This window comes from Molothrus aeneus, chromosome 2 (assembly GCF_037042795.1).
Source record: "Molothrus aeneus isolate 106 chromosome 2, BPBGC_Maene_1.0, whole genome shotgun sequence".
NCBI classification, from domain to species: Eukaryota; Metazoa; Chordata; class Aves; order Passeriformes; family Icteridae; genus Molothrus; species Molothrus aeneus.
In genome coordinates, this window is record NC_089647.1 from 109,540,009 (window position 1) to 109,567,372 (window position 27,364).

General features: G+C 36.4%; 1 protein-coding gene across 1 annotated transcript in view; it reads left to right on the forward strand.

The window, feature by feature from the left end:
- USP9X (ubiquitin specific peptidase 9 X-linked) overlaps window positions 1–27,364 on the forward strand; it is a 97,240-nt gene that overhangs the window by 30,808 nt on the left and 39,068 nt on the right. Inside the window, exons 5-17 of the mRNA XM_066545490.1 lie at window positions 2,126–2,238; window positions 2,572–2,790; window positions 3,974–4,089; window positions 4,347–4,598; window positions 4,676–4,814; window positions 6,294–6,446; window positions 10,134–10,238; window positions 11,707–11,913; window positions 12,744–12,880; window positions 17,966–18,099; window positions 22,360–22,447; window positions 24,008–24,350; window positions 25,771–25,866. Coding sequence (XP_066401587.1) covers window positions 2,126–2,238; window positions 2,572–2,790; window positions 3,974–4,089; window positions 4,347–4,598; window positions 4,676–4,814; window positions 6,294–6,446; window positions 10,134–10,238; window positions 11,707–11,913; window positions 12,744–12,880; window positions 17,966–18,099; window positions 22,360–22,447; window positions 24,008–24,350; window positions 25,771–25,866 — 2,102 coding nt within the window. The remainder of the gene's footprint in view (window positions 1–2,125; window positions 2,239–2,571; window positions 2,791–3,973; window positions 4,090–4,346; window positions 4,599–4,675; window positions 4,815–6,293; window positions 6,447–10,133; window positions 10,239–11,706; window positions 11,914–12,743; window positions 12,881–17,965; window positions 18,100–22,359; window positions 22,448–24,007; window positions 24,351–25,770; window positions 25,867–27,364) is intronic.

Here is a 27,364-nt window from a genome sequence, read left to right on the forward strand (position 1 = left end):
TAAACTCTGTATTTATGACTGTATCCTATTTAAATAGTGAAGGAACAAAACCTAGAAAGACATCACTCACTACATGTTTTTGCAGGCTCTATTTTCTTGTGGCTGGGGCTCTTAAAAACCTTTTATTCCTAACACAGCCCATGGCCATCAGCATTCTGGAGTGACTTCACAGTAGCTACTTCTTTGTGACCCTGGCTATAAAATAAGAGTGATATTTGCATCATCTTGAAATCTTTTCAGGAGCAATTGAAAGGGACATAACTAAACTAATTGAAAGTACTTATATGAATGAAATGTCAACATTACCACCTTCAAGTGGAAGGAACGAATTTGACAGAGTAGTGTGAATCCTGTTAGACTGTGACTTGCATTATTCCTGGCAGATGCACCCATTTATGGAAAATTCTCTTTTTATGTGTAGGCATCGATGTATTATTCTTTGTTAAACAATGAGCCATGCAACTATCAACAGATAGTCTGGAATTATTTGCTAATAGAAGAAAACCTATTTGAAAAATAACATTTAATAGCTAGACTGATGTTTATCTTCACAATAAATCTGGAATACTTATGGAGTATTTTCAGTAATGAGATTTGCTCCAGAAGTAAATGCCGTGGTGAATTGGATACTATAAATTTAAAAAATAAAAAATTGTTTATTCTAAGGTTTTGGTTTTTTATAGGCAAGAATATTCTCCACTTTTTCTTCAGAACGATTTTATTGCTCTTAACATTTACACTCAGTTTTTAAAATGCTGCCAGAACTTTACAATGTGACATACGCAAGCAAGATGCAAGACAACTTCTGGAATTTATAACTAACTTAAACCGAAATGAGATTTCACTACACAATGTAAACCTTCATACTTGATCCCAAATCTGTGGTTTTGATGAATTGCATGGAATGGGAGAGAGAGGGAGGCCCTAGGGACAAAAAAAATTAAATCCATGTGTGCATGGGCACGTGTGCATCCAAAAGTTAGGCTAGCCCAGCAATGGGAGTTGTTTCCAGCACCCTCTAAAGACCATCTCCATCTCTCTCAAGATTATTCATCTGCATTTCTGTGGGACCACTACTGAGTTCCTTACTGAAGCTGTATCTTCTGCATTTCCTTGAAATAGTTATTTTTACCTCTCTTCACTCACTGGTTTTGCTGTTAGCAAGTAGATAAGAGAGAACATAAAGAAGAATGGAAGATAAAGACTGTACTTACTCTTATTTTTGCTAGTATATCTATCGAAGTATTTTGTAAACATGGGGGAAAAAACCAACCCAAAGCACATGTTTTTAAAAACAATTTTAAAACTACGTAAAAGAGTGTAATTTTTTGAGGTGGTTTTGCTAGAACATTAATCCAATGAGTTTATTGTCCATTTAAGCCTATGTAAGTTTGTTTTCATCCAAACTTGTTTAGAATCACTTCTGAAACTTTAAACACCGAACCTTTGAAGTCCAAATGTTGTGATTTAACCCCAGCCAGCAGCTAAGCACCACACAGCCACTTGCTCACTGCCCCTCCACTGGGATGGGGGAGAGAATCAGAAAGGAAAAAGTTAAAAAACTCATGGGTTGGGATAAAGACACTTTAAGAGGTAAAACAAAAGCCTTCTGTGCCAGCAAAGCAAACCAAGGAATTCATGCACCACTTCCCATGGCTGGGCAGGTGTTCAGCCATCCCCAGGACAGCAGGGCTCCATCACATGTGACAGTGACTTGGGAAGACAAACAACATCACTCCAAACTTCTCCCCCTTCCTTCTTCCTCAGCTCTGTAGGCTGATCATGACACCATATGGTCTGGGATATCCTTGTGGTCCTTTAGGCTCAGCTATCCTGACTGTATCCCCTCCCAAATCCTTGTGCACCCTCAGCTTACTTCCTGGCAGGGTGGTGTGAGAAGCAGGAAAACCTTGGATGTGAGAGCCCTGCTCAGCAGTAGAGAAAACATCCCTGTGTTACCAACACTGTTTCCAGCCCAAGTCAAAACACAGCCCTGTACAAGCTACTGAGAAGAACTTACCAACACCAGCACACCAAATCTCTGCTTTCAACATGTAAAATGTTCATGTAACTGCTAATGAAATTCCATGTCTAATAGTTTGTTGTTCTTTCTTATTTTAAATAGGCCTTGATGTCAAAAGTGAAGCATGCCAGCGATTTTTTCGAGATGGGTTAACAATATCCTTCACAAAAATCCTTACAGACGAGGCAGTGAGCGGCTGGAAGTTTGAAATTCATGTGAGTTTTTAAAGTTGTGTTTCTGAAGAGTGTGGTAATTTAAAAAGGAAGGAGACTGCCATTGTGATTAGGGGGAGACTGTAAAAACTGGAGCTAATCTTTCAAACTCATTTTTGAGTTGTGAGAAAACTGATAGGCATGGATCTGGACAGGCAGTGGGGAGTCATCTTTCTGTCAGTGTTTCACTTTATTGCCTCCAGAGTTTTGGAAGGAAATAAAACATGAGAGATGATTTGGGGGAGAACTAGAACTGTGTATGTTCTGAGTTTATAGTTCATATTCATTGTTCAATCCCCTGCCACATTCTTATTTGTTCTTTTTTTTTATGAACAGAGATGTATTATTAACAACACTCATAGACTAGTGGAACTCTGTGTGGCCAAGCTGTCCCAAGATTGGTTTCCCCTTCTTGAACTTCTTGCCATGGCCTTAAATCCTCACTGCAAATTCCATCTATACAATGGTACTCGTCCCTCAGAAACAGTTCCTGCAGGAGTCCAGCTCGCTGAAGATGAACTTTATGCCCGTCCTCCTGACCCACGATCACCAAAGGTGTGAGAGCCTTTCCAGACCCCTGTGTTTTATTCTGTGCAGTGTTACCTAATGACACAGCAGCTGTAGAGAAGTGTTCTTAGAGTGGGGGCCAAAAGCCCTCTTCATTCTTCTGTCACTAAGATGTTCTGTTGGTTATGACTCCTGATTTAATGTGCATTTCTCCTCTTACTCCTCCTGTCTTTGGTCCACCATCAAACTCTGTCACATGTTTCTGTGGTAAGCTGGCACAACTGCTGGAATGCCATTCCTACTGTGTTAATTGGCTTGCTTGTATTTGCCAGTTGATGGATTTACCTTCTCCCTTAGCATGAAATTTTGTAGGTGATACACTTTGAGAAGGAGATTATGTGATAAATTAGGAATTTTCTCTTCCTTACAGTTTCCAGTGGTGGAAGAAATGTTTTTTAATTGGACATGAGATACCACTGTCAGTGTGGTTTTTTCAGTGGCTTTGGTTTGGTTTGGTTTGGTTTTCTTTTGGGGGGATGTTGAAGGTTTGGGTTTTTTGGTTGTTTGTGTTTTATAGTTGTGGTTTCTTGGGGTTTTGTTTTTGTTGTTTTATTTTTTTAACTATAAGTGAAGATTAGCCATCTATCCTGGTTCTTGAGTCTGAAGTTTTCAGAATTGATCTCCAAATGGCATTGATAAGACTTCAGGAGTTAACTGAATTTTATTTATTTTATATATATATATATACAGCTTTTTAGAGTGGGTGTTTTTTAGTTTTTTAATTTTTTTTCTTTAGTGGAACTGCTGACTTATTTGCTTGTAAGAACCAAGGATAAAAAAAAAAGTCTAGCGTCCTTGGGCTTCCTTTGCATTACTAGTTGTGTTTAGAAGAATGTTACTTTGCATTCTTAATGTTTTTATATATGACATTATCACATCCAGGACAACGAAAAAATACCAGAACTGTCAGACTTTCCAGCTAAAGCTGGACCTAAATTATAGTCAGTGTTATTCCTAAATAAATTTTCTTGAGTAGCTCATCTACAGCATCTGCTCTTTGACATGATAACAGAAAAAATCTTGTTGCCTGTTTCTGAGCATTTCCTTGAAACTGAATATGTAAACTGTGTAAAGACTATTTTAAAGAAAATGTTGTCATTAAAAGGTACTTGAAGGTATTTCTAAATGGTACTTAGTAAAAACCAGAAAATAACTGTTTGTTTTATTACAGGGTTGGCTAGTAGATCTTATCAACAAGTTTGGCACACTAAATGGATTTCAGGTCTTGCATGATCGATTCATGAGTGGATCAGCATTGAATGTTCAGATCATTGCAGCTCTCATCAAGTAAGTTTTTTTCTAAATAATGATTTATGCATTTGCAAAAGTTGGACTCAGTATAAAATACTGTGTTAGCAGAAAGTTTAAGACTTCTATTGAAGCACTTCCTTTCACTCCATCTCTTCATTCTGCTGGTTGTGTCTACCTTCACCATTTCATGTGCTTCTAAGTAGATATGAGTTTCTTTAAATAATTGCACCTCCTTAGCATAATGTTGCATGACTATTGATTATGACACTTTCCTTTTTTTCTTTGTTTTTTAGGCCATTTGGACAATGTTTTGAATTTTTAACATTACATACAGTGAAGAAATACTTCCTTCCAATTATAGAAATGGTTCCACAGTTTTTAGAAAATTTAACAGATGATGAACTGAAAAAAGAAGCAAAGAATGAAGCCAAAAATGATGCTCTGTCAATGATAATCAAATCTCTAAAGAACTTAGCTTCAAGAGTTCCAGGACAAGAAGAAACTGTAAAAAATTTAGAAATATTTAGGTTAAAAATGATTCTTAGGTAAGATGCTACTTCTAATATAATATGCCACTGGTGACATTTTTTTCCATACATCTTACATTAAATTTTTCTCACAGGTTGTTACAAATTTCCTCTTTCAATGGTAAAATGAATGCACTAAATGAAGTTAACAAAGTAATATCCAGTGTGTCATACTACACTCATCGACATGGTAATCCTGAAGAGGAAGAGTGGCTCACAGCTGAGAGAATGGCAGTAAGTGCTCCTTTTCAGTGAAGTTCCTTGCACAGATTTGGTTTCTCCTTTGTACTTCAACTGTAGAAGTAGCTCTGTATTGTGGATCCAGCACACATTGTTTGTTTTCATATACAGTGTTAGAAACATTAGGCATCATGTCCTGGTAAAAAAGCACTTTATAGTAGCCTTTCTGTGAAAAAATGCTGCATTTGTGTCAAAACTGCTGTTGAGAATTATTTTCAGTGCTGCTAAAATCATGGCCTAAAAGTGGATCCTTGGATAGTGTGGGTTTTATATAGAGTTTTAAAAAAACCAGATAAACCTAAATAAAACAAATGTGATTCATTTGCAGCTGCAGTGTTGCAGTAACTAGAAATGTAATGGTCATTTAAATAAGGATGTAGTCTGGATTTGGTGCTTCAACTTTTTCTCATTAGAGTTCTAAGTGACTGCTCTGCTTCTCACATTTCAGAAGCTGGATGCTTCACTACAGAAAACTCTAGATACCACATTTTTGTTTTAATCAATATTTTTGTATTCTGAATACTTTTGCTTGAGTGTATGTATAGGGAAGTATGAAAATGAGCAATTGTAAAACTAAAATAAGAACTATTTTCTCTTAATTTTTGTGAAATCTAGTTGTGTTAAGTGATTTTTACACTGTTCTGCCCCATCTTTCTGACTGGCCACCTGTTGTGAGGTTTGTAATCTACAAGAGGACATCTGACAAGAAAAAATAACTGCAGTTTGGACTTTTTAGAGCAATAGGAGGAAATAGGTCTATTTTTTACGCATTTCCTACAGTTTGGCATCTCATACAGGACCTGTGTTTTTAACTGAAAATGCCTAGATTTCATTATTTCGTGAGACCAGCTTGAATATTGTAAGTCTGATCAAGGACAGTGTTGAAGGTGATGATTCTGTGGGTGTTTTCTCTGTCAGTGCTCAGAGTACATCTTGCTTTGCTTCACTTGGAACAAAATGGTCTGACTCTGTCAGTGACACCACTGAGAAAATTGCATCTCCTTAAATATGACTTGAATATTTGCCTCTGGTTGAATTAGAAACATTTAAAAAACCCTAAAAGTGGTAGTACTTAAATAATAATTTTTATATTTCAGTCCTTGCTTAAGTCTTTTTTATGGGATATGCTGTAAGTGTACCAGTAGAGTTAGACGTGTCTTAATTTGGTTTTGATACTTAATGACTGTGAATTGGAAGATAAAAATTTTGTTGTTTGAATAGAAGAGTTAACTCCTCTTCATGTGGGCTTTTTATGTTTGAAATTGTTTGAGCATTTTCCAATAATAATCCAGAAATATATTGGATTATTTTAAATGGTGATTTTTTTGAGAGAGAGGAAATTAAAGATGAAAGCCTTTCTGTTGTGCTGCATCTTTTTTAATCTGTAACAGGTTGAATTTTTGTTTTGTAGTTTAAATATTAATGATGGCACCTGAATAATTTGAGATGGCACTACTTTCTTTTTATATTCAGGAATGGATCCAGCAGAACAACATTTTATCAATTGTATTAAGAGATAGTCTTCATCAACCTCAATATGTAGAAAAACTTGAGAAAATTCTCCGGTTTGTCATCAAAGAGAAAGCTCTCACTTTGCAGGATCTTGACAACATTTGGGCTGCACAGGTAAATAATTCAGCTGCTTGTCTGCTGCTGCACAAGAGGCATCTCCTTGTATGACGTGTGGAGGAGAGAGCCTGGGCTGCTTCTGCTCTGTGTTAGGCAAAGCTAAAGAAAATTTGAGGTGAAATGGTGTTTGATTTTGGGGTCTTAGAGCTTAAAATTGCCATCTGAAGTGTCTCTAGTGGAAGGGGTCAGCCACAGGTATATATAAAACCTGAGGGAACAACTCAGAACATGGTGCAGAGATGATCCTTCTTAAGTATTAACAAACCTTCAGCATTGAGCAGAGACATGATACACAATAGCTTAGCATTTTAAAATGCATGGAGAAATAAATATGTGTTGCTAATCTCTGAGTTCCATGCAGTTGTGTAAGTTTTTCCTGGGCAGAGTGTGATTAGTAAGGCTTATAATAATGACTGTTCTAGAAGTTATTTAGCTGCAAGCTCTTTTTCTTGTGTTGCAATAATGATTTTTGAAAAGTTCTGAATTTTGCAATACTGATTTTTTTTTACTTGCTTGACTGGTGAAGTGGATTTCCCTAGCTGTGGACTGCATGATTCTAATACACAGACTAGGCAGCTGGAGAGACAAAATCATTGAGAATTACTAAGTATACAGAAAATTTAAAAAAATAGGATTGAAACATAAATAATGGGTAGTGAAACTCTGATTGTACAAAAAGGTCTTCAGGCCAGTCCTTCAAGTGTGGGAAGGCTAACTCTGGTTTCCAAGGCAGGGAGGGAGGGCTGTACTGATTTGAGCAGGGACAGAGTTACATTTCTCCATAGCAGCTTCTGTACTAACTATGTCATCTCAGCTCTGTTTTCTCACTTTCCCTCTGGTCACTCTCTTCCCCCATGGAACTGTGGGGTTGACAGTTGAGTGAGCAGCTCTGTGGTGCTCATTTGCCAGCTGGGTTATACCCTGACAAAGGCCAATACAAGTTTGGTTATTTTCATAGCACAGTTTACATGTGTTCATGCTGTTCTGAGACTAGAACAGTTTGGCTTAAGTGGACTTATTTTCAGGTTACATTTATAACACTTGGGACTGCAGGTGATGTAGGGGAGATCTCTGGTGTTGCACGTAATTTCATCATGCCTGGGCTTCAGTTCCAGCATGGCAGTAGCTGCACAGGCTGAAACTCAATACAGTCTTTTCTTATTATCCCAAAATCCTGTTAAGAAAATTTCATCATGTAGCACAGCAATACACAGATTACTTGAATTAAGGTCTGGGATCATACTCTTAGTTTTCAGCTTGCACTCTGTAGATCTTTCCAGATGACAAGATACCTGTAGGGGAAAAAAAAACCCCACAAAACTTTGAGAGGTTAGTTTGCTGTTAGTAGGCCTCTTTTACCTATTTTAGAGTCTCACTTTTAATAAGAGGAGAAAAAATCGGAAATTTGGGGAAAAAAAGTTTTCCAAGCAATTACCTTGCTCCTAGTGCTTGGAGATAGGACATGTGGATAAGCTAGTGGAAGTCAAACTTTCTACCCTTCCAGAAAAATGTGAATACATCATGCAACCCTTAAGAAATTGGGATAGTTCACCTTACCAGTTGAAAAGTAGGTGGCTTCTGCAGTGCTCTGGCTGTAATTTTGCCCTGTACTTTTTTTTTGGTGAAAGTAACTCTTATTCAGGTAGATGGTTTCACTGTGGCTTTAACCATGGGATTATAATGGACTAAAAATTAAGAATCCTAGAATTTGTTAATAGAAAATGATTTTCACCTACTTCACTACTCCCAGTGTATAGTAGTTTTTAAAAGTTCTTATTAAATGACTGCTCCTGAGAGCAGCTGGGCCACGAAATTCAGTAGTGAGGAGTTGATTTACTGTGTAGCTTTATATAACAAGCTATTTTAGCTTGGCCTCAGTGCAGCAGTGGGGGGGTTTTGCTTTCAGGCTCAAGAACTTGTGTTGCTGCCTGGCTTTAGAGGCTCAGCCTGCACCTGAGACTCTTAGTATTACTAAAAGTAAGACAATTATGCTGCTTTTGCCTTTCAAAGGCAACCTAAGTTTTAATTTTATTGAAGTGTTTTCATGTCTTACAAAGCTAGTGGTCACAATATAGGAGTGCATTTGATTAAAGGAGTAATGTTGTAAGTTTTTAAATGCAAGCATTAAGTTGCAGGGGAAGATGCAGCTGTACAAAATACAGAATGGCAGAGGTTGAGGTCTCATGACTTATGTTCTGGAGTATTTAACTGGAACTTCATAGTTATTTCCCTGTTCCTGTGCAGCAAGCTGGCAGGTCACACACCAGGTTCCTTTCCTCCTCCCACTGTCTGCTTTTGCTTCCCCAGACCCTTTAGTGCTTTACAGCTCCCCCATATCTGTTAAAAACCTCCCAAATCAGGGTTTTTACCTGCTTTATTCTTGCTCCCCCCAGGAGTTGGCCATGCTGCTCCTTTTATTTGTTATATTATAGATGCTCTTTCTGCCTTGCATGCTCTCAGTTTTTCTTTCTGTCCAGGAAATGGTAAGAGGAAAAAAGTTACATGATGTTTTCCAAAGTCAAGTGGAATTATGGGTTTAGTAATCCCCTCTCTTGTAATCTGACTCATAATGTGAAAACAAACATTACTGCTTAAAATGACTTTTTTTAAAACAAAAATTTAGGACACCTTATAAAGAATTTAAGGCACAGCATGTAACAAAGCTATTAGTCTGGGTTTGGTTTTTAGTTTTGGTTTTAAATTACTGATGGAAGCTTTTAGTAGGAATTGAATTTCAAAAGTGCTTATACATGTATTTTTAATAGTGTACAAGATTAATTACACCAGAATGTGTATTCTAGGTATTTGTTTTGCATTTTTTATTTCTCACCTACAACAAAAATTTTACAGTAAATCAGCTATTGATTCTCATAGTCCATATTTGTTGGTTTTGACTGCAGATGTAAAGTACAGGATGTGTTTTCCAGCTTGGGCAGAAAATGTTCTTCATGCTTGGAGTTAAATGAAACTAGTTTTGTTTGCCCTCATTGCCTTCCTCCTTAAATGTCAAAATTGTGATCTACACCACACTCTCATTTAAAACTGTGTCTAGTATAAAACTCAACATCTTGTCTTTAGTTGTTTCATTGCTGGATTTGTAAGTTTAAAAGCTGCTGGACTTCAAAACATTGTCTGGTAACAAGTTGTTTGTAATAGAAGGCTTTAGTTGTCTGTGAATCCACTAACACAAAGGAGGTACTTCAGCCTGAGAAACTGGTGAAATACTAAAGATTGGTTTACACCTTAAAATACCCCAGTGAAATTCAGAAGTGTATTTTGAGTCACTCGTTATAAAAAAAAACCCAAACCATAAAAACCCACACAAAACAACATAAAAATGCCAGTTTGTAAGTTAAAATACCCTTTTAGATTTTATTGTCCTCTGTCCCAGCTTGATTTTGTAGCAGGAACAAAAAAATTAAATATTTTGATGCTGCAGTATTTATGGTCTAAATAAATACTTGTGTGCACACCTACAAAGCACACTTAAATACTTGCACTTAAAAGGGAAATCTAAATATTTTGAATTCCCAATGAAGTATTCCATTTGCTGTGCTGTTCCCACAGCATCAGCTTTTCTTGCTGGCCACCTCTAATAGTCTTCCTTATAAAAATTCTGTAGAATGTCTTGCTGCTTGACTTATTATGAATTGTTGGTGGATTCTTTTTTTTTCTTCCTGACAGGCAGGAAAACATGAAGCCATTGTAAAAAATGTACATGATCTACTTGCAAAATTAGCTTGGGATTTCTCTCCTGAACAGCTTGATCACCTGTTTGATTGTTTTAAGGTAATTTTGTGTTTTGACTGTATTCAGGAAACGGGTTGTGAGAGTGTGTGTAAATTTGTGGCTTTTTTACTGTCTTTCTATCTCCTTTTAGATTTGCTCAGTTTCTCTGTGTTAAAAGACTTCTTAATGTGTAGCAACAGTCTGTAATATTTAATTCTATAATGAGCACTCCTTGTGAGATTTTCTGTTTACTTCCTGTCTAAAACAAAGGCCTCTTATTTTTGTTTAGTAGACAGTTTTGTTTTCTGGTTTGAACTCTTCAGGATAATGCAGGTCTGTGAAGCCTGTAGTATTAAAGCTACATTTAGCAATCCTAGGAATATAGAATTTTCCAAATAAAATAAGTTATTTGTCTTAGATACTTTTTTGCATTTGTTCCAAATTAAGAAGTGTTGGTGATTTAGTAAATTATGTTTTTTTCCTGGCATTAGCGTAGGTTTTGTCAGGTTTACTGGGCAGTGCTACTTTTGATCTTTAAGTAGAGGAGATCAAGGACTTCCGTTCCCTGCTCCCCCAACTTCCTCTTTATCATGTAATAACTTTTCTCTGTTTAGCTTACATACAAAATGAAACAGTCTCAGGAAGATAAAGCTGAATGTTTATAAACACACAGTGATTTGTTTGAAATGACAAAACAACTTGTTTCTGAAAGTTTATGTTATTCACTGGCTTTTATTTGCAGCTTCCAGTAGTGGTGCTCTCTGGTTTGTTTTACTGTTTCACTTTCAGGACATGATCTGCTGTACTGCTTGAAAATGCAAGCCAGCTTTGTAGACTCTGCTTTCTCTTTTTAGATAAATGCATTATAGTCATATTTTGGCTTACATGCAATTTGTACTTTGTTTGTTGTGGTCCTGTAGTTTGGTGAATGTGGGTCTAATGTTCTGTAGTTCAGATACTTAACCCAGTGCTCAGAACTGCTGTGTGTAAACTGTTGTGTCTGACCTTGAGATGGATATGAAGTGATGGCATATTGAAAACTTATTCAGGAGAAGGTTAATGGAATGCTGGGGCCATGTGTTTCACTCTGATTCAGAGGCATGAATGATACTAAAGTTTTACTTATGTAGTGATTATAAGTTATTTAAGAAATCTTTTAAGTGTAAGCACTGGAGTTTTGTGAAAGCATTTAAAAGAAACAGCTGAGCCCACTCTGTTGATGCAATTGTCAATGGTAATGTTAACTTTTAAAACACATCTGTGATCTTTGAATAAAGAGCCATCTTTTTTTGAGTTTCAAGATGAATATGCTGTAGTTGTAAATACAATACTGAAGAGAAGAGCTCTTCAGTTGTGTTTGGCTTATGTATTGCTCTAATTTGCTATATATTATTAATGACAGGAATTAATGGGAAAGTTTTTTATGTAGTTGCATCACTTTATTGTTGCATTGTTTGTTAACAGTGCGGGTTATGTGTGGAATTTTTAAAAAATTACTTTTATAATTTTTTTTTAAATACTCTCTTAGGCAAGTTGGACGAATGCAAGCAAGAAACAGCGTGAGAAACTGCTGGAGTTAATTCGTCGCCTTGCAGAGGATGACAAGGATGGTGTGATGGCACACAAAGTGCTGAACCTTTTGTGGAATTTGGCTCACAGTGATGATGTGCCAGTTGATATCATGGACCAGGCTCTTAGTGCCCATATAAAAATCTTAGATTACAGCTGTTCACAGGTGAGTAAACCAGTATGAAATCGGTCTCTGAGTTTCCTTCCATTCCCCACAAAAATTTCAAGCTATTTGGTAATTTCACAAAAGTGTTACTTACATAAATTTGGATGGTTCTATCAACGTCCTAGTACTTCTAAAATGTTACAGGACATATTTTAATCAACACCATTGGTGCTTTAATGGGAGAGAGAGAGTGTAGTACATCAGTTTGCCTGTCTTGTTGTAGTTGGTGATGTACTGTAATTAGCACACTGGAAGAATTGGAAAAGAACCCTACCTAGGGAGCAAGGAAAAGCAACCCTCCTCCCCACCCCCTTTGCTTTTTCCCAAACTTCATGCTAATTTGTTTCAGTGGGTTTTGTTGCCTTTTTTTTTGTGCCAGTAAGTCCTTATCTGTCCTGTATATTAGAAAGGACCTAGCAAGATCCTTTTCATACTATTATACACTCTCCTTCCCTACCCAAACTTCTGTGAAAGTCTGTCAGAGTAGTAATTAATTATGGTTTGAAATGAATCCATTATCCATCTTGTTAAGAAACATTTTCTCATTGTTTCTTGATATTTTATGACAGTGAGTAGAAATAAATGGAAGAAGAAAGGTATTTAAACACTTGTTAAATAAGCAGTGCTTGAGTGCAGGGAGTTTGTAACACACTGGTAGCTTCTGCCAGCATGTAGTGCTGCTCAGACACTTCTGTTATGCTTTTATGCTTCAAAACTCAGGTGATTCAGTATTTGTTTGACTTTGAGTGCTCCATTTTGGACACAAAGAAAGGGAATTAGGATAGTTCTGCAATATGCTTGATTTTGATTATAAACTGCTGTTCTTTAAGGATCGAGATACACAAAAGATCCAGTGGATAGATCGTTTTATAGAAGAGCTTCGTACAAATGACAAATGGGTCATTCCTGCACTGAAACAAATTAGAGAAATTTGCAGTTTGTTTGGTGAAGCACCACAGAACTTGAGGTAAGAATAGAATTCAGATAAAATTTTGTCTGTTGAAAGTTGGATGGGTTGGAATTTAATTTTTTTTTTGCAAGAGGTCTGGAAAGTCTAGGTAAAACCATAACCTGTGTTGGAAGATGGTCTTGAGTTTGTTCTAGTGTGTATAAATAGTGTCAGACACTTTATACACACGGTGTGTATAAAAAGTCAGACACCTGAGTTTAGTAAGAGAGCATTAACTTCTTTTTCATACATGTTTTTAATAATTTTTATGGTATTCTAGTGGAAAATCTGGATTTCTTTTTCAGTTATTCATGGAGTTTCCTGCCTAACAATGGAATTAGCTTACAAAGCATAAATATGTTTTACGTGCCCCTGTGGCTGTATGCACACACATACATACACAAACACAGCCACCCATCCTTGTTCTTTAATGAGAAATTCTTGCAGGTCATCTAGTTCATATGCTTAAAATCAAAGGTAGCTTTCTGGTCTGGGTGAAATTCTCTACTGATTTTCTCTCCTGAATGGAATAGATTAGAAATGTGTGGAATTTGTTTTATTGGGGTGGGGGTTTTTGTTTGTTTGTTTTGTTGGGGGTTCATTTGATGTTTGTTTCCAAAAGGAAGAAATAATGAGAAGCCATTATCAGTTTGGACTTTTAAAGTATACATGATTATTTTAATTATTTTTAATATCTTCTCAGTAAAAAAGACTGAGCCCCTAAGAGTATTCGTATCCACATCAGAATTTTTACATACTCCTGAAAAACATTGTTGGCTTATCAGTGCTGCACAGTTGCTTTGTTTTAATTCTTGTAATCAGATAAAGTATTCAAGTCACTGTTGCTGTTACAGTCAGCTCACAAGAAGGATCAAATCAGGGAAAGTTGAAGAAAATAAGCTGCAGTTTGCACAACACTATCTTCTTACTGATAGCATTTTCAGGAGCTGTGATAATGTTGCATTCCTGGCTTCTGGAGTTTTCTTTATTTATTTGGTTTGCAGCATACTTCTCAAATTTTCAGTATATTTTAATTCCTTGCAGTTTTTCATTAATGATTGCTTGAAGTTTATCCCAAAAAGTCACAAAGTTACCTGTCAATTAGCAGAAAAGTCTGTTTTCTGTGTTGTGGAATCCTTAACCTTTTTCATGCTGTAAGATCCAGGCAAACCAAGCTACCTGGTTATTCAAGTTGAATGCTTTTAGCACAGTGCCTTAACAAAGATACTTTGCTTTAAGTAATTAATTACTGAAGCACTTCAAGCATTCAAGACATTGATTTAGGTTTCTGCTCCAAAGTAATCTTGGGAGGAACTGAACTTCTTTTGATTGTGGAAATGTAGGTTTCCTGTATGGTCTGTGTACAGTTAAATAGTTTGAATGTCTCTCCTCTTTTTTTTTTTTCAATCTGACCATATTTTCCTCAGATTTCAGGGCAATCTGCATTGCACTATGTAATAGCACCTTATTTTTATACTGAATTTGAAAACAAATATGGCAGGAAAGTGAACTTGTAATTGAAAGTTTTAATCAAGGAACTTAAAAACCCTTTGTTAGCAAGATACTGTTGAGGGAGTTTAGTCAGGTGGTATTACTGCCCAGGTGACTGGGAAGTGTGCTGAGTGAAAACATAGTTTTGAAATAATCAGTGACTTTCCAGTCCTCTGAATTTTCTCATAACTCTTAATATTGATACAGTTTGGAAACTGAAATGCATGCATACAATACCTCTTCCTATCAGCTTCCCTTACTTGACTTAAAACTTTAACATCCTTCTAGAATTTGGAGTGAAAATAAGTCCAAACAGGTATTTGTGACAACTGCCTCAAAAACATGTCACAGAGCACATATTCTTTATGCTACACTTTTGAGGTGGGTCAGCTGACTGGCACTGGCAATGGAAAGTTCAGTCCAGATCAGGAAGTGCTGCTGATTCTTGGCAAAAATCTGTATAAATTATCTTATGCCATTGGCACTGTAGAAATTCTTTTGAGGGGGAGGTTTTAATTGTTGCTAGTTATTCATGCAGTTGAACAAAGTGATGAATTGGTTATACAATTGCTGTGGCAAAATTTAGCTCCCTGATCACAAAGAAATGCTACATGTGTCAGGAAGTTCAGCTTAACCAGAATTGCAACAGAAAATAATATTTATGTAAGTACGAGGACTCTTATGGGTGCAAAGATGCTTATTAATACTTAGGAAGAGTCACCTTTATTACTCATAATATTGACCTTTAGTTTACAGATAATCCTCATAATTCTCTCTGTGTTGGGTGGTAGAACCTCCTGTAGACCACTATCAAATGCTTAAGTTTGACCTGTGTCTACCTGAGCAGTAGAAGACCAGTCTGTTAAATTACTTGCCCAGGAGAATTAACTGAACACTGAGAGTTCAGTGGTTTCATAGTGCTTTAGGGCACCAATGATGCTTCAAGTCACTTTTTAGCCTACATAAAGGAATTTGTGGGGATTGGTTGCTGCAATTTGGATTTTTCATCTGAATAATCTGCACTCTTTTAGTGGTACATAGCATTTGTTCAGTTGGCATAACTGTCATCTTCAAAAGCTGAGTTACATATGTAGTATTATATTGGGTGAGTTATATGTGCAGATAAATAATTCTTTTTAATCCATTTAAATTAAGTTGTTTGGAATTTTGCCTTTGCCAGTTTGCCAGTATTTTTTTAACAAATAAGCATTCTAGCTATGTCCTTTTTCACAATCCAAAATACTTTGTAATCCCTTTCAAAATGTTATTTTTTCTTTTTATACATTGGCTTTTGGTATCCATTTAGTATAACACAATGAAAATATGAGTTTTACTGTTGACTTCAATTTTTCAAACTCCTCAGTTATTGCACATTAATGAGTGTCTAGTTACCAATGTGTCATAATATTAAAGGTTAAATGATTGTGTCCCAGGGACAATGTCATATTAGTCTAACCTTAGATGCATAAGGAAAATTTTAATTGCATGTAGACTTTGTCTTAATACTAGAAAACATTCTAGAAGCTCTTGTTAAATCAGCTTTTTTTCCTGTGCATAAAGACAATCATTTTGCCTTTGAGTCCATCCTAGCAATGGATCAAAATAATATTGGAAGTGTTGTTCACGATCACTGTTAAAACTCACAGCTCATAACTCTAGTTATTTCAATTATTCAGCTTTTCAAAGTCATTGCTAACCAAGATGGATATTTGCAAATGTACTCTTTGTGCATGTGGCTGAGAAAGGAGAGAAATAAAAAACACCTCACACAGAACATTGTAGTCTTCTGCTGATAAAGCTTTGGTTTTGCTGTACTTTGTGAGATTGACACAAATGCATAATATTATGAATATAAATACACACTTTAATATCTTTGATTCCACAAAACACCCCATCTTGGTTCTGTTTGTTCCTTTAGTTGTTTGATCATATGTATTTCCCAAATAATCAGTGTTCTTATTTTCTGTAACCTTTGTGAATGCAGTTCTCTGTCTAGAGGTAAAACTTGGGTAACCACTAAAATAGAAATCCAGTCTTTTGCTGGATTTGCTGCTGCTTTATTCTCAGTAAGGAGGTTGGTGGAGATGGAATGAAACATAATTAGAAAGTTTCTTAAAGTGAAAACAGAGAATGTTTTGAATCTATGAAGTCCTGTATGTTTTCTTTTTTAATGCTTCCATCCATTTTGTTTTCTGTCTGAGAAATGTCTGGGTATTTGAGTGTTTTTCAAACTATTTTAGAAAATTCTGCATGTTATGAAATTTAATCTTCTGAAAACCACAGTGCTTAGCAGCCCAAAGTCTGTTGGTTGCAGATAAAATTACTGGCAGGGTGTTGGTAGCTTCTGTCTTTTAAACCCAGATGGACATTGATCTTTGGCCAGTGAATCAATTTATCTGTGCAGTTACATCTGCAGTGAAATGTGGTTATCAGCAGCAAAGATCACAGTCAGATGATGCTGGAACTGGGATTCCTTGCCTTCCCCCCTGTTCTCTGAAGGTGTGGATGTACTGTGGAGTGCTGTAGGCCATGCAGTATGGACACCCCCTTTCCCAGGAAGGATGGGAATTCCTACCTGTAATCCACTCAGCTAATTCTGAGGTCTACTCGTTTAAGTGTTGAAAGAAAGGAGAACAGTTGGAAATCAGATCTTTGTTTCTTTAGGGCAGGCTATGGGATCAGCTGAGTGGCTGTGAGAAATGCTGCTCTTCCCCCTGACACCACTTATTTTCTTTTTTTCTCTCTTTACCATGGAAGAGCAGTTCTGGTTTATGCAGTCAAGATCAGTGCTCTGATCTACAGCTGCAGCAGTTGAGACACTTGGAGAGTGTTCTGCAGAGGTGATGAATCCTCAGGCTCTAGAATTTGATAGTGTTCATGGCATGTGGGTCTTGGACACAAGCTCTGTAGTTTGCTTCTGTCATCTGAATATTTCTAGTGTTGTTTAAGAGAAGCATTTTTGGTCAGGTCTTGATAATACACTTAAATAACAATCTAATTATTTATTTGGGACATTTCCTTTCTTGAATTTTTCTAGGGGCTTTTAGGTTATATGCTCTGTGTAACAGGTTTTTTTGCTTGTACCAACATTTTCCCACATAGTTATTGTTAGGAAAAAATCAATGCTATTTTTAGGGGTTTTTTAAGTCTTGAAATAATTGGTTTGGTTATTGGCTAGTGTACATAATGAGTTTTACTTGTGTTTTAATGTTAAATATAGAAAAGAATGTCAGATGGCTCTGGGAGAAACCAGGGTTATGCATATTGTAGTTATACTGTAGTTGAAGGTCTGCTGTGCATTTTGGGCAGGTGTTTATTTATCTTCTGTCTTGCTGCAGATATTCTCCCTCCACCGAGCTGCTCCCATTGCTTTGATGTTTTCCATACATTTTGTAACCATAAAGTCCTCATAAATTACCTTCTTTAGTAACTCCTAAGAACTGTTGATATGTCAGAAGATAGAAAAATATTGTCAGAAACTTAATCTGTGTTCTGTTTGAGATATTGTAGGAAAATTTGGATCTTGCATCAAAGATGTGTCTCTTAAATTGATTTCTGAACTATTTGGTGCAAAGCTTCTCTTCCTCTAACACACTTGTGTTTTAATTTCAGTCAAACTCAGCGAAGTCCCCACGTGTTTTACCGACATGACTTGATCAATCAACTTCAGCACAATCACGCCCTCGTTACACTGGTTGCAGAAAACCTCTCTGCCTATATGGAAAGCATGAGGCAGTATGCTAAAGGTGAGTCTTAACATCAAAAGCATAGGAGAACTCCAGCTGAAAATGGAGTTAAAAGTAAATTCCCATAATAAAATAACTATTAAGTTTATTTTATTTGTTTAATTTTCAAGCATCTGTAGGGTTAATAGCCTTTGTGGTGACTGGGTAAGAAAAGCTTAAAATACTAATTTTTTTCTTTTTTATCATTGAAAATGTGTGTTTAACAGCAGAATATGAGAATATGAGAAAGTGGCAGCCATTGTTTATGTGTGGATTGATAAAAATCATCTTGCCTGCCCTACTTAGGTTAGTTTTTTGGTGGAAGGTTCTAGTAGTAAAGTTGTAGTTTTGAATTTTGAAGGCTCCTTTGACAAGTTTTTTAATCACCTCACTTTGCAGCCAGTATTTAGAATTTGTCAGGGAGAAGGACTTCAAACCACAGGGATACCATTTATTTTTCCCTTGTAACTCCGTCTGTTTAGGCTCTCTTACTGTGTTTGTTGTTAGCAGCACTTGGGCAGCACATTGTGTTAGGATTTTTGTATTTTAGGCTAAATCCAGCTCTTTGCTGATGAATTTACCCTCTTACTCTGGATTAACTTTTAGCTACTGAGGTAGAAGCATGGAAATGAAGAAGAATGGTGGGCCAGGAAACTTGGTACACTGAACCACAGATCTTGAAATATAAAATTATGCCAACAGAAGTGAAAGGAGGAGATTTACACTCCTCCTTCCCTACCACTGGCTTTACTGACTGGAACCAAGGACTGTTCTACCCTGGCCTCATAACAGCCTGGCAGCCTTTCTGTTGCATCTCAGAAATAACACAGTATGTTCTGCAGGGATTCAATGTAGGTCATTCAGGGAGGACAGGATATTTGCACATTGGAGAGCTTGTAGCTACCAGTGCACAGGAAAGTGGCCTTTTTGGAATTCATGTGTTTTGGAATATTTAAAAAAAAAAGTATGTATGTATGTATGTGTATATATATCTATATATATATATATATATATTTCATATAAGAGATATCCAAAATACATACTTGTGGACTTGTGTAAATAATGGTGCTCTGTGAAGATGGGTCACTTCAGCAAGATGTAGGCCAGTGAGAATAACATTCAGTTAAATCTACATACTGCAACTGTATTTCTCTATTCAGGAATACATGGAGGGGTTTATCCTAATTTAAATACCTAAACTAATAATGTTAAAATAATACTAAATTATTTGGTCTGTTTCCAGTATTAGTTTAGGAACTATTTTTAATTTATCTTATTTTTTAATTCTCAAGCCAAAAGGTCATTGTTGAAAATATTGTTTACATATCAAATTGTTGAGGGCAGAAGAATTAGGCTGATGATTTGCATGATTCTTTTCCTTTCCCAAAAACCCACATTGCCCTGCCCCTCCCCAGCTGTAGTGACTCAGTTAAGCAGTGATACAAACATCTTCAATGCAATAGGAATTACAAGTGTGTAAAGGGTTTAAATTTAATCTAATTACAAAGCAATTAAAATGCTCTTTCTTGAGATGAAGCTTTTGCAGAACTTCTCATTTGTATCAGAGTACAAAAGCAGAAGAATAATAGTGTGGGATTTTTTATTAGGTACTTTATTACATTATTAAGGGCAACCAGGAGATCTTCCTCATGTTCCAGATACTGTGCTCAGACTGTAATCCACATCTCCTGTGCAGAAACTCTTTTAATTTTCAGTTTTATGTACTAAATAGAGCAGAACATAGAATACTGTGATATTTGTCTTCCATGCCTTCATGGAGGGGAAGAAAATATGCCAGGGGGCTATATAAATGAAAGGGAATAAATGAAAGGGGAAGAAAGAAGATTATGCATGTGAAATCAGAAAGAACTGGAAGCTGTAGAATTAAGCTTGGCTGAAGAAGGCGAATGAGACAGAGGGGGGAAATTCAAGGCAAAGATACAAACAGCACAGGTCAAACAAATGCCATAGAAGTAAAAAATCCAGTTGTTGACAGATATTCTTGGCACTTAACACTGCAATTACTAGGTAATTTGGATATTTTAAAATTAATTTTGAATTTGCCATATGTTTGTTTTCCTTGAAGTCTTCCCTAGCTGTGTTTGGAAAACAGTGTTTCTAGTCTACTGTTATTCACTAATGCATAGTGTTTTCTGGCATACTCCCCTTTAGTATGTTTGCCCTTTTGGGGTTAAAGGGAAGCCTAATCTATATTTCTGAATTTTTTCCATGCTCTGTGGTTTTCCCTTCTCTTGAATTCATCCTTTCCTTCAGCTCTGCAAAGTCTTCCATGAGATGAGACAACTGCTCGTGGATTTTGTAGTCCTGAAGGAGGTCACAGTTTCATCTTTTCAAAGATTTATCAAAGATCTTTTGAAAATTTCAATTCTCCTTTATCTCTCTTTTTCTGCAGTAATAAAAATCCAAAGTGTTAATGAAATGTTTTTGTAGAAACTGTGCCATATGATCTTCTGTGTGTGTTTATCACTAATTATTCTTAAATTTTCCAGTTGTTTTCTGCTCCAGTGTGTTAGGAGATTGCACTTTGACTTGCTGTGGGATGTGCAGAGTAGAAAACAAATCTGGGAGATGTATAAAGAATGTGATACAGAAAATATTTTGGGAAGTAGAATTTTTTTGTAGTTCAGAGTTTTTCAGAATTCTGAAGTCCATCCACACTTCCTGTCTGCAGCTGGCTGGATTTGAGTTCTCCTGTCATTGCCACCATTGATGTTGTGTCTGTGAATTAAACTTTAGTCAGGAGGAAAAAGCCCAGGTAGTTCCCACAGTGAAAATAAACAAACACCACCACCTCCCCCTCAACTAATCAAAATCAAACAAAAAACCCACCCTCAACACCCAACACTTCAAGTAATCTGTTTTAATTTCTCTGCCAATATGCTTATCTACCCTGATTTTTTTTCTTCTGGAGACACAGCATATTTTACTAATTCTTAAATAATTTTTATTTACATACTTTTATATTATTTCTTCAGATTTTTTCCCCACATTTCTCCTTTTGCTAGTTGCTCATTTAAGAGCATTTCATGGAAGTCATGATTTAATTTTTAAGAGTTTCTGATGAACATAATGTCTTCAGTTTTGCAGACATTAGTTAACTACTGGTCTTCTGTTTCCCCTGTCACTCAGTATTTAAGGTAGTGTACCTTTTATACTTGGATATAGAGAAGAATATTTATGACAGTTATTTTTCTCTTTATTTTGAAGCACTGATGTGCTTATTTTTGCCCCTGCCTGATGTAATAAGAGATAGTGATTTTCAGCTCTGAAGATAAATTTTAGTGTTAGTCTTAATGTTGTCATGAGAGGGTCTATCCTGGCTGGGTCACCTTAGTTAAAGGCAATCTGTACATCATTGCAAATAAAAAATAAAGCATTAATTAGTTTATAATGGAGTTGTCATAATGAATGTGTCATGATGAAGTACTGCTAGTACAGATGAAGGTAATGTAACTGCAGATCTAGATTGTATCTCTTTAATTTAAAAAAATCTAAACAACAGTCAACCACCAAACAAAACCACACCAAAACCATGTTCCTGTGAACAAAATTGCTGTTTGTTAGGAGAATATTATGATGAACTTTGACAAAATGCAGCTAAAATTTTTACTTCATGCTTTACTTTCGAAAGATGCCTTGTGTTTCGAGCTTGTCAGGATTGCAAGCATTTGGGGTTTATGTTTGGAAACTTGCAGTAAATAAAGTTGTCTTATACTTTCTTCCTCTGAGTGATGTTGTGTGCATAGCTATGTATGTGGTAAGGTGGTAAAGAAATGGAGTCATGATTTCCTCTGGAGCAGAAACAGCCTAAAAAACAGAAAAATGAAATTTTAGAAAAGATGCTGTGTAACAAAACTAAAGCATCCTCAGAAAAAAAAGCACTGGATAATTGAGTTATATGCTTGGTATACTTCTATTTTCAACTGACTTTTGACTTCAAGCTGACTACTTGAAAATAGAGAACATTTATTTGAATAAGTACAGTGCAAGTTGTTAATTGTTCTGAGCACTTTCATTATTCTGAACAATGAGCACATAATTGTTGATTTGGTTATAGACCTCAGGAGTCCTTGCCTGTGTTTAGAATTGGAAGAAGCATTAACTGGTGGCTGACTGCTGAAAAACTCTTTTCATACGCCTCACTGAAAATGTACCGGGCTTGGATTATATTCAGAGTAACAAGTCTTCAAACACACCCTCTCTTCTGGAGCCAGCATCACTTTTCTGAGTGTGTTGTCTAATAAAATGTTTTATTTGCAGAGCATGGTGAGTATGATCCTCAGACTGTGAGACCAGGAAGCCGCTACAGTCACGTGCAGGAGGTACAGGAGCGACTGAACTTCTTACGGTGAGCTTTACCTTGAACATTTCTTTAACTTCTTTAAGAATATTTTGAATGCTTTTTGAAGAAAAACACTTTGCATTTCTCTCTATTCTATAGCTTTAATTTGTTTTGTTAACTTCTTTCAAAACTCAAATGCAAAAATACATCGAATGTTTTTGGTTTGGTTTGGATTTTTTCCTGGAGGGCTTTAATGCTGCTGTTGGAATATTCAAATAAAGTTTATTAGACTATTTGGAATCCAAGGCTCTTATTCTGCACTAAGATTTGTATTTTTTCCTGCCTGTGTGCAGAACCTTACTGATTTAAATAAAGTGTGTGGTGGATACAGTTACATTCCTATTGGGGTGACTTAGGTTAAAATATAAAGTATTCCAAGTAGGGATGTGGCCCTGTGTCCTTACTTGTATCACACCAGAATTAAATCCATGATCATAAACTGACACATACTTTCCTCAGTCAGTGATGATGTGTTGGCAGCAACGGAGGCCCAGAAAGAAAGCACAATAAAAAAAATATTTGGATGATTTTGGCCAGCTCCTGTTGGAGTAAAATAAGAAAACAAAAGATCTCTGCTCATCATTGAGCTGCAGAATGCGGATGCTTTTTAGACTGAGTCTCTCTCAGCTTTTTCCTACTTGGTTTTAACCTTGTTTTAAATGAGTAAAAATACTTGAACTGTTATGTTTGAATTATTTTTTCCTTGTTTTATAAAGGAGATTTTCTTTTATGTTTTAAAACTTTATTGAGAATTTTCATTAACTGAACTGAAGTGTTAACTGTTTAATGAAATTATACAATAGCACATGGATAGCACACTTAATGTATCACTCCTGCATGTTCCAAACTGTAACTTCCTTAGATTTAAGTTCGCTATTTGTTAATGTACAGAAATTTATGAAGTTCCATGAATGTCAAATGTAGAATATGTATGTAGTAATTTTTGAAAAGCAGTGCCATAACTCAGTCCCTGATTTCTTCTACATTTAAAAAAAAATTAATAATAAAAGTTAATCTAAAGAACTTTGATTATCATTTGTTCCTCCTGAAGCATCCTTAGTGTTAGCTCTCAGATTTAAAGTTCTTAATAATTGTTTCATAAGAACTGAACACAAATTAAAAACTTGCTTAAATAAAAGGGAAAATTTCCAGTTCACTGATTTCTGCTTCTGGCTCTGCTCCATGCTATTGTTACCTTTTTTGCAGTTTTGCTAAATCAAGTCTTAGAACATAGTGAATCACTGAATTAATTTTGTCTCATATGTTGTGACCTGACTTCTAAACTAAATAGTGTACGTTAGGAAGTGTGCATTTCTTTGTATATAAAATGTAAACAATGCTTGGTTTTTCTGTGTATTTGGATTTGATTGGTCTTGATTCGTTCAAACTTACTAAGATATCATGGGGCTGATTATGAGTGGATTGATGATGTAAATGAAATTCTCATACTTGTGATATATACATGTATAATGTGCATATCCAACTTTGTGCCTGTACTTTTTACTGAATTGTAACTCTGGATGTGTATTAGACAGTGCTGTTAATTGTCTCTTTGTTTTGCTCAAGATTTTTATTGAAGGATGGTCAGCTGTGGCTCTGTGCCCCTCAGGCGAAGCAAATATGGAAGTGTTTAGCAGAAAATGCGGTTTATCTTTGTGATCGCGAAGCCTGTTTTAAATGGTATTCCAAACTAATGGGGGATGAACCAGACTTAGACCCTGACATTAATAAGGACTTCTTTGAAAATAATGTGCTTCAGCTGGATCCTTCCCTATTAACAGAAAATGGAATGAAATGTTTTGAACGTTTCTTCAAAGCTGTGAACTGTCGAGAAGGAAAGCTTGTAGCAAAGAGACGAGCCTATATGATGGATGACCTGGAATTAATAGGATTAGACTACCTTTGGAGGGTGAGTTAATTGAAGGAAGCATCTGAAAGGTTAACTGCTAAGACTTTCTCAGTCTCTTTAGGCTTTTAGGAATGTGTAATTTATTAGTAATGGACTGAAATTACAAAAATCTGCTTTTTCCAACTAAATACATGGCTTTTGACTCCACTGTCTTCCCAGCAAGTATGCAAGTTGGTAACTTTGCAAACTGATGTTAAATGGAAAGTTATTTGAAACATAAGTATATTTATGTATGCACATGAAATTAAAAATTTCCCAATACCATTGGAGAAGAAAAGATCCTTCCAGATGAATTATCTGCAGATTTCTGGTTTTTTCACATGCACATTACAGTTAAGCTTTGTTTCTTGCACTTCATGAGCTATTCCATGGCATTCCTTCTAGTGTGGTAAACTGGAGTGATTCTAGATCAGACCAAGCGATCGCTGGTCTGATTGTTTCTCTTATAATCACAACATTTTGGCTAAACATGGTGGTTTTCTAGGATCTACAGATTCCATATAACCACCTATTCTCTATATATAGAATCTTCCTTTTCAATAGAAAGGTTGAAGCTTCCTGAAGCTTGCCAAATCTGTTGGTGAAAACCATCAGTATTTAAATTGTAACCTAATTTTTTCAGAGTATTTCTTGTTCTCAAGAGCTGCATTAGAGCCCACAGTGGTGCACTCTGACATAATTATCATGGCTGTGTTTGTAAAATGTGTACAGCAGCAGTCTTCAGTAATTTTGGTTGTGGCTTCTTGAAGGGTGGGGTATTTTAATCCAGGTGATAATAGTTAAAACCAAAATAGATCCCAATTTTTATACAAATAAGTTCACATCATGTTTGTGAACAGAGACCCCACAGAATGTTAGCATGTTTTGGTTTTGGGAATCAACTTACTCTGATCAGCAAAACTCAGGAGGCTTGAGCTGCATACCCTGCAGGGGTTGTCTATAAAACCTGCTGTCAGACCTGGTGACTAGTAATTAAAATTTAGATTATCAGGTTAGAAGCAGAATTCATTTGCTTGTCCCCTTTCCACCCATTCAGAGCCATTTAAATACTTGAAAATTCTGTCTCGTGATGGAGATTGTTGAAGCATCTGAAGTTTTCTTATTCTCTGAAACAAGAGAAAATTTGGAATGTTATGTGAACATGAACATATAAACACTGCTTTTACTCTGTTTATACAACATAATCCTTTTTTGCCAACTCTGAACTTCAAAACTAATTAATTATTATTTTTTCCTCATATAACCATCTTGAGTGTAAGTTTTATTGATTGTATTTTCTAACTAAGCATTTTAATCCCTTTCACCTCATAAGATAATTAGACATACTGTTGTGTTGAGATTCTTATGTAGTAGTTTTTGTTTGCATTTTTACACCAGCAAGTTTTAAGAGATGTAAATGCTTTTTTTCCAATTGTGTTAGGTTGTGATTCAGGGAAATGATGACATTGCAAACCGAGCAATAGACCTTCTTAAAGAGATCTATACTAATCTTGGCCCAAGGTTACAAGTTAATCAGGTAAGAAAAAGCAACAAGAAGACTGAACAGAATAAAAATGAAAATAGTCTTTAAATGATAGTCTTAAACATCAGTTTGGTGATATTTTTGTAGTTGAAAGATTTGAAAACAGGAAATAGTTTCTGTGTTTTGGCGGGTGAGTCCTACCATCAAATTCTGGGCAGATGAAGAACTAAAGTTTTTTCTCATATTTGCAGACTGAACTCTCATTAATTTTTCCCACTAAGTTCATCTCTGTATTTGCTCTTATTACTAAGAAAACAGTTAATGTCATAAGAGGAAAGCCTTTTGTTGCACTGCAAATTGTGGCACTTACTCATACGGGTAGCTTCAGGGGCTGGGTCTGTTGGGTGCTGTCACAAGCTAATGTAATCTCTTTTTTCTGGCATGCCCCTTACAAAAGGTCATTGAATTTCCATGTAATGGTCAAGCTGAGGTCTAGCAAATCAGATATTATCTCCCTGCATTAATATTTGCCAGGAGATGATTCAGTGGACAGAGAAGAGATGCTGGGTTTCTGTAAGGGAAAGGGATTTCATCCACAGGGTCCTTGACAGGCTTGAGTAGTGGACCCTTGAGAACCTTGTGAAGTTCAACAAAGTCAAGTGCAAGGTTCTGCAGCTGGGTTGGGGCAATCCCAGGCACAAATACAGGCTGTTGGATAAACAGACCAAGAGCAGCCCTGCAGAGAAAGACTTGGGGGTGTTGCTTGATAAGAAGCCCTAACATGCACTGGCAGCCCAGGAAGCCACCAGTGTTCTGGGCTCCATCACCAGCAGCGTGGGCAGCAGGTCCAGGCAGGGGGGTTCTGTCCTTCTTGTCTGCTCTGGTGAGACCCCACCTGCAGTGCTGCATCCAGCTCTGAGGCCCCTAACATGGGAAGGACATGGATCTGCTGGTGAGAGTCAAGAAGAGGCCATAAAAATAATCAAGGCCCCTTCCAACCCAAACCATTCTGTAATTATGTGAGTGCACAACTTTAGTGGAGGAATATTGTCCTTTGGACAATCTCCAGTTGATAACTTGCCAGGTATATTTCTAAAAACTAATATTCTACTTGTCTTCAAAAACACTTTCATAATCTTCAGAGCTGCCAGTCTGCCAAGTCCAGCACAGCTGCTCTAGGTGGTGAATTCACAGCCATTCAAGCTGTATTTTCGTGCAGTGGCAGATGGCTGGAGGCTTCTGTCTTGCTGTAGGTCTGGGCTTACTAAGCATGCATTGATGTGTCCATCTACACATGCTTAGCTCTGACACTTCCAGAAGTGCTGGATTTATATGCACACAAGAATTCTTTAACATAGTCTGAGAAAAGGAGAAAGTGAAAGTCCAACTCAGTATTCTCTGTCCAGATTTTCACTTTTTCTATTTACATACAGTACGGTTACAGCTGCTGCTGATGTGAGATTATTGAAGTGCACACTAAATTAGAGCTATCTGTTGATGGGAGTTGCTGGAATAAAACAGGTTTATTGAGTAACTTACCTGTTTTGGTTTG